Source organism: Protomyctophum bolini (assembly GCF_963924005.1).
Source record: "Protomyctophum bolini genome assembly, chromosome: 19".
NCBI classification, from domain to species: domain Eukaryota; kingdom Metazoa; phylum Chordata; class Actinopteri; order Myctophiformes; family Myctophidae; genus Protomyctophum; species Protomyctophum bolini.
In genome coordinates, this window is record NC_137880.1 from 31,605,005 (window position 1) to 31,612,288 (window position 7,284).

The window sequence follows — 7,284 nt, forward strand, 5'->3', positions numbered from 1 at the left end:
CACGGCGGTGTCGCGCGTGCGGGAAATCGCCGACGTACAAGCCCACAGCGCGTCGCGGATGCGACGCCGTGTGGGCGTGTAGGTCTGCGATATTTCCGCACGCGCGACACCGTCACGCGACGAGGCGTACGTTTGTCTCGAGCGTAATCTCGCGGGAGCACATTGGGGCATAATATTACAAAGCGCCACCCATGATCGCCTCCTGCAGGAGGGGAGGATCATTCCAAGATGGCGGCGTCCACCGGCTCGGAGTCAGAGATGGAGAGCAACAAACAGAAAATGCCAAGAAAGAAACGCCAAGATGATAATAATAACGTAGTGAAGTTGGTCACGCGTGGAAAGCTGTCGGGGCAGTTCTCCCAAAGCCTGTTCAGGAAGCTGCCGCCTCTCGTGAGGATCCCCCTGAAGGACATTGTCAGCGAGGAGGTTCTCGGGGCAGGGCACATTTTCCTAGGCTTTACCAGAAGTGGCAGACACATTCTGTCCTACACCAGAGAGCGGATTGGAAGCAGCGACGAGGAAGGAGGTGTAGTGTACAGCTTCAATCTCTACTGGTGGGAGTTTAACCTGCGCAGCCCACTCCAACAGGTCCAACATGTGGACGTCTTCGGGTGCGAGCTAACCGAATGTGACCACATCACCGTGTGCGAGTGGCCCAACGACGACTCCAAAATTGTCGTCTGTGCCTTCAATGCACGCAGCAGCAGCAGCAGCACGGCTCAGCTCATGGTTAACCTGTTCAAGTGCGAGGACGGCTTCTACGGTGACTTCCCCATCACCGTCGTATCCAACCCTCCATCTAAACACTGCTCCCGCTGCTGTCCCGATACTCCCGACCCCGCCTCAGCTACGACCATGCGCACAGCGGGGAGTGGAGGAGGTGGTCGGTGTCTGGAGCATGGGTACACGTTTAAATGTAGATACCTGGGGGATTCGCCGTCCCCCTTCCAGCCGGCCTTGCAGCTGAAAAAGGACAACGTCTTCCTGATGCGACACAGTGACGAGCTGGTGGCCTGTGCCATCTCCTTCTGCCCAGCAGGCGAGGGGAGCCCGCAGGTACTCTACAACAAGAGAGCAGCTTCATCAGGGCAACCCTCTGCGCGTCCCACCTCGGAAGCCCCGGCGTCCACTCCTCCCTCCTCCACGCTACCTCAGGAATCCGCAGAGGGCACATATACATCCTACAGGTAGGCTACTACTTAGCCCCGCAAGCAGAACCCGAATGTAGTAAAGTTTCTGACACTTTTATGACTTTACTGCATTGGGTCCTGCTTCACGTGGGGCTGTCGCCAGTTACGCACAAACAAATACAATGTAAACAAGCCATGAGACGGACTTCTGCGCGCTTTTACCATGGTTATTCATGTATTGACTTACGAATGTGCGAACTATAAGTACCTTACATACCATACCGACACATCTCCTGTGTCGCGGAAGCCGTTAAGTATTTTTAATCCATGATTGATTAAAAATGTCGCTTCTTCCTACCTTGTTTATTGACACCTCATTGTACCGCCTATCTGGCTAGCTAGTGGTGCTACAGCTATGACGGAGCAGATCAAAGGCAGGGACGTTGCCCGCAAAGCCAACCGCACATCGGGAGGCGGTACAATAAACGGTAAATAAACAAGAAGAAATCAAAGCGACATTTTTAATCAAACATGGATTAAAAATACTTAACGGCTTCCGCGACACAGGAGATTTTATCAGAGGTATGTAAGGTACTTATAGTTCGCACATCCGTAATCAAACACAATACAAAGCGCGGTAATAGCGAGCAGATCGAAGAAAGGTTGAGTTTTTTATATCCGCGTTCCAACAATCGCATTGGAAAATCTTAGCTTGACCAGGGACCCTACGGGTCAGCCCGGTTCGGTTCGGATTGGGCTGACCCAGGGGGTTCCGAGAGGGGCTAGCTACTACTAGACCATAGGCCTGTCACAATTATTACATAATCGCCTGGTTGCAATTATTTGAGATAATGGCAGTTATTTTTGGCATAAACTGCATAATCGTTCATGTTGAAAATGTGTCATACTTTGTCAAACGTTCTCAGAAAATAACTGAATTGGCTAATCGGTGAGTTTTTTTTAAAGTGTCAGTCTTTTCATTCTATATTTATGTTTTCCTGCCCTTTTTGTCACCAACATGACAAGTCATAGTTTACTAAAATCGCATGACCCTACCTACAGGACTCCCGCCTCCCCAGCATCATCTTCAGCCTCCTCACCCTCGCACTCATGCGTGTCTCAAGAGTCAAATTTTGGCGAGGACCAGGAGGCCCACTACGTCGACTACACACGCCTGCACTATCGCCTCCCACGGCCAGGAGCGGCATGGGACGATCCTGGAGATGTGTTGTTCGATGTCACAGATCTGGATGGTAAAGGCCTGCTATTGTTCCCTGGTTTGCACAATGAACCGAGTGTATGTGTGGAGCAGTTGACGCTGAACTTTAGCCATCTTCTCGGTGAGTTGCTAATTTATCAGGCTGTCATTGGGGAAGAATATCTTAGTGCCGAAGACTATGACGTTGTCATCATGGAGATCTGTCCAGAGACCAACAAAGTGATTCTCGACATTGGCCTGATCTTTTTGACCCATACAGAGAATAACATGCAAATCATGCAATCCAACGTGCAGGTCAGCTGGGACCTCAACACAGGTCTGTGTTCTACCATTGGGGTCAGTGACGTCACAGACGAAGGTGAAGGTTGTTTGAGATTTCAGGTTACTGACCCCAATGCAGAGGGCGTGTGGAGTTCTTTTAGGAAGTCTGCAATGAACACTGTGATGGAGTGTCTAGTTCCTGAGATTAGCCCTTCCTATGAGATCAACCACATGACTACTGAAGCTCTGCCTGAAGGAGTGTTGGCAGACAGTGACCGATGCACCTGGGTTTTACTGTGAAGTAGAGTGATGCCTGACACATTGTGAGCTTCAAACCTTCTCTTTTTGGTGTGTGACACCTGTGCACAGCCAAGTATAAGTCAGTCAAGTAAAAGACAACATGCAAAGGCCACAAAAGTAAACTTAACAAAACAAAAGAATGTGCACACACACGCACATACACAGCCTTATCTTGAAGTGTAGAACATAAACCTCATCTTGAGCAAAACTGCTAATATTTTCTGCCTTTGATAGATATTTCACCTATAAGACCTTGGTAAAACTATATAGAATGAAGATTGAATTGCATTTTCTAAGTTGTATCTGTTATTTCACCAGTCAATGTGAATCTGTCCAGTTGAGCGAACTACAGCTACATTATTTGTTTCCATGTTTCTTTATTACATTACTGCAGATGTCAACCAAGATGTGCCGTGGCGTGTGTGTGTGTGTATATATATATATATATATATATAATAATAAAGTTGTGCAGTTATGCCTGTCTGAGCATGTCTTTGGTGTATTTGACTGTTCTAGAACTCTGATTATTCATGTGACGTGTCTGTCAGGGTCTGTATGTGCTTTTAATTATGTGAAGAGAATGTAGTTCTGGACCAGGACTGAGTGGGCTTGCTTGAGTAGCTCCCAGACCCTACTTGATGATGTATTGAGTCAATACTATTGACCCAATGACGTCCCTGTCTTATTTCTATTGATTGACCCACATGGCGTCAGTGCGTCACAGCCCAGCAGGAAAACGGGCCCAGGAATAAAGATGTACGTGTACGATAACAATTGTGGACTCGAGCCCACAATTGGCAGTTGCATATTAAGCATTTGCTTGATTATCTAGAAGTGTCAGTCAGAAATGTTGTGATTGATCAAAATTCAATTGGAAAATTGAGTGATTTTGGTGAAACTACAGTGACGAGGGAGGAAGCAGGAGGGGCCATGAAATTAACAGGGATCAATTAAGAGCTACGTCTGAGCTTCACAATGGAGAGGGCACTTTTTATAGATGGGCAGGGGCTCTAGCCCCCTTTCATGTATATTTGTGCATGTGCCTGAGATTCAGCTGGTCATGGCTGGAGTTCTGTCATTTGGTCATCTCTGGACTGGTTCAGTCCTGTCCTTATTGGACACAGATATATTGGGACATCCTTCTTTAATGTACATGGTATTTACAGTTTCTATAACGGAACAAACTCAGTACTGAGTGGTCACGTCGCTCTGCGTTCTAATAGAACTAAAAAATAAAATGATCACTAACTAAATATGCAGTTAATATAATTGCACCGCCACCTTTACTTGACCAAGTAATTGCAAAAAACGTCATCGTCCAGGAAGTCTGATGTGTGAAATGCTTTATACTCTGGTGAAAATGCATCACCAAAGTTGGTGTAAAATGTACAAACTGTATATTCACTATATTAAAGTCTAATTTTCCAGATTATAGGAAACCGGTTCATTGGTGTGCAGTTCTCTCAATTAAGTATTTTATTTATTTATTGTTTACACGTGGGGAATTATTCAAACAACTTTAACCAAAAGGTTCGAGGCTTTTTAATCAGAGGGAGCTATTCAGTTTGAGTCAGACCAGCTGGTTCAATCTGGATAGCAGTTCCTAGTGCTCTCCACACAGGGGCGATGTTTCACAGGCGCAGGCAGAGGGGTGAGTGCAGAATCTCCTGTTCAACATTACGTGACGTGGCTCTGCATTACCGGCCTCTCAAAACGTCAAGATCTACAAGCTAACATTGCGACCGATTGCGACGCGCTGTGAGCTTGTAGATCTAGTCGTTTTGACCAGCTGCCTTCCGCTTACAGGAGGAAGTAAAACAAACCTGTCTCAGACCTCAGGCAGCGGCTGAATGACTGCAACATCCTTCTCAAGCATCCTGTAAAAACGACCAACTAAACGAATAACGTGAGCGTTTATAATGTTACTTCCATCATGATTTCTGTGAAGATGTCACATGTAAACTATGTTGGACTGTCACTGTTGGTTAGGTTATGTATGGACTCAGTTCATCACAGATTTGTAGCTAGCTAGCTAGTAGCACATAATGACACATAACTGATTGCAGCTATTTTATCAAATGGATAATTCCTTTATTCATGAAAGGTGATCAGATTTTATTTTGTAAGTGATGTTATGCTAAACATTGTCTCGTGAAAGGGGTCACTGAAAACGAGCACTGTGTTGATCTCAAGATGATAATATTAAATGCATGCCGAAACCTGATATTTGGTTTTCCTCAGAAGTCAGGCTAGATAACATTTTGGGATCAGAATAATTGAGGTTGAGGACATTCCTAATTCACTGTTCATTTTAAAAGGTTGATGGAAAGGCAAATCAAATATGCAGCCTGGCAGATTGTAATAAACTAGACTATGTAATAAAACATAAAAACCTCCCTTGTAGCGCTTTAAGGAGAAGGGTTACATGCATCCAAAATATATAATATACCACAGGTGCTTGTACAGAAGATTAGAACAGAAAGAAAAAAGACACAAGTGTACACCAGATCATACACCTTTAGTGGTATTATTAATATAATAAATATCTATGTGGTTATTCCTGAGTTAATCTGTAATTGTGTGTAGCTAATTAAAGTACTTTTGCTCCCTTACAGAATGGTGACGGATGTACAGCTGGCCATATTCGCCAACATGCTTGGCGTGTCATTGTTCCTGCTGGTTGTCTTGTACCACTATGTTGCTGTAAACAACCCCAAGATTCAGAAGCAGGAGTAGTTTTCCAACTATGCCAAGGCCCCTCTGGAGGTTTTGGGGAGGTGAGTGTGCTAAACCAGAAACGGCTACCTTTGGGTATTCAGAACAATACGCTGTTCAACACTAGGCTACTTTTCTGGCCCAGCAGTTTTGTAGTAGTATGAAGTTGAAACGTTAAAAACAATGTTTTTAGAGCAGTGGTTCTCAACCTGTGGGTGGGGACCCTCAGGGGGGTCCCCACATGTCAGTGAAGTGACAATTTAAGGACTTGAGAAATATTTCATACCTAAAAACAAAAAGAGACAGACCATTACTCATTACTGCATCAAAAGTAAAAACTAGCCTATGCGGGGCACAGTCTGTAGTGCTGTCGCCTCACAGCTAGAAGGTCCTGGGTTCGATTCCCGCTGTTCTCTCCTCCACGTCATCAGTGCCCTTACCCGAGGCGGGGTTGGCGAAAGGGCCTTTCTGTCTGGAGTGGGAAAGGAATGGAGGGGAAAGGAACTGGTCGGAATAATGTGTTCCTTCCACACGCTACATCCGGCCAGTGAAACGACCCTGTCAGGTGAAAAGAAGGACTCCTCATGCATAGAAGGAAGCATGAGGTCCATTCTGTGGAGCTGATATTAAAAAAAGAAAATGATCGCAACATTCCAAGTGCTTGTTAAAATATGACTTTCCGGGGGTCACGGCCTGAAAAGGTTAAGAACCGCTGTTTTAGACTCAGGACCACAATGGAAATAACTTATCAAATATGCCTTAGGCAGGGCTTTGTTTTTATCTTCAGTGATAATGTGTGTTTTCTTGCTCATGTGCTCTTATCACCAAATACATTCAGTCAATCTCATCCTCCTGCTGTTCTACTTCTAAAAGGCAGTGTATTTCTGTTCATCTTATCTCTAATGCACACATTTAATTGAAATAATGGAAATACCATTTCTAACCTTTACTCTTGTAAATACATGTCACGCTCATATCGACAAAACATGTTTTTGCACAAAATGCTTATTTTTTTTGGCATATTATAGACTCAATATAGAGCATTACAATCAGTCGTATTCAGTTGTTTGCAACTGGTTTATTGTGAAACCTAAACCTTACACTCTTATTGTCCCTGGCTCTCTTGCAGGTGAGAGATGAGAATCTGTGGCATCACCCTGGAAACATTCCCCGCCTCCCCACAGAGGATTTTCCATGTCATTAAGTTTGTACTTGTACTTGTCTTTTTCTAATAAAATATGTCTAAGTTGATATAATTTGCCTTCTGCTTTAGTTGATTTCATTTATTCATTCAATCTACATATATCCACCTAAATGTCCTTTCAGACAGGGAGTGGGTAGCCTGGCCCAGAGCCATAGAGTAAGACAGAGTTACGCAAACTCGTGGGGCCAGTCCAATGTCCCACTTCTATTGGTTTGTCCCTATTTGAAGGCTTCAATAGGGGACAACATGAAGTTTACGGAATGCATTGAAGTCTATGGGCTCGTGCGAGTACATGAACCACTGGGCTGTTTTCTGCCCCCTCAAAATCGCAACTGGCCCAGCCAGCTTGCTTTCTGGTCTAGAGGGGCGGGTATCGCATTGCTCAAGCACTGGATAATATTGGTTCACCGATCTGAGACAATTTCATGGGACAGCGCCCGTGAAAATACGCTTGC

At 44.9% G+C, this 7,284-nt stretch overlaps 2 protein-coding genes across 3 annotated transcripts; both read left to right on the forward strand.

Annotated features, from left to right (window-relative positions):
- Positions 1-228: 228 nt before the first annotated feature.
- On the forward strand, positions 229-2,910 carry LOC308334676 (DDB1- and CUL4-associated factor 15-like; the record flags this gene model as incomplete). Its single annotated transcript, XM_080791481.1, has 2 exons — positions 229-1,187; positions 2,193-2,910. The coding sequence occupies 2 exons, from the start codon at positions 229-231 to the stop codon at positions 2,908-2,910; spliced, it is 1,677 nt and encodes a 558-aa protein (XP_080647607.1).
- Positions 2,911-5,526: 2,616 nt separating this feature from the next.
- Positions 5,527-6,884, forward strand: ost4 (oligosaccharyltransferase complex subunit 4 (non-catalytic); the record flags this gene model as incomplete). Of its 2 annotated transcripts, none has more annotated exons than XM_080790651.1 (2): positions 5,527-5,689; positions 6,759-6,884. In XM_080790651.1, one exon carries the CDS (start codon positions 5,527-5,529, stop codon positions 5,644-5,646), a length of 120 nt encoding a protein of 39 aa, XP_080646777.1. In that variant the 3' UTR covers positions 5,647-5,689; positions 6,759-6,884. The 2 variants fall into 2 exon arrangements, with proteins under 2 accessions (XP_080646777.1, XP_080646776.1); XM_080790650.1 differs by having other exon boundaries at positions 5,527-5,687; positions 6,755-6,884.
- Between the last annotated feature and the right edge of the window lie 400 nt (positions 6,885-7,284).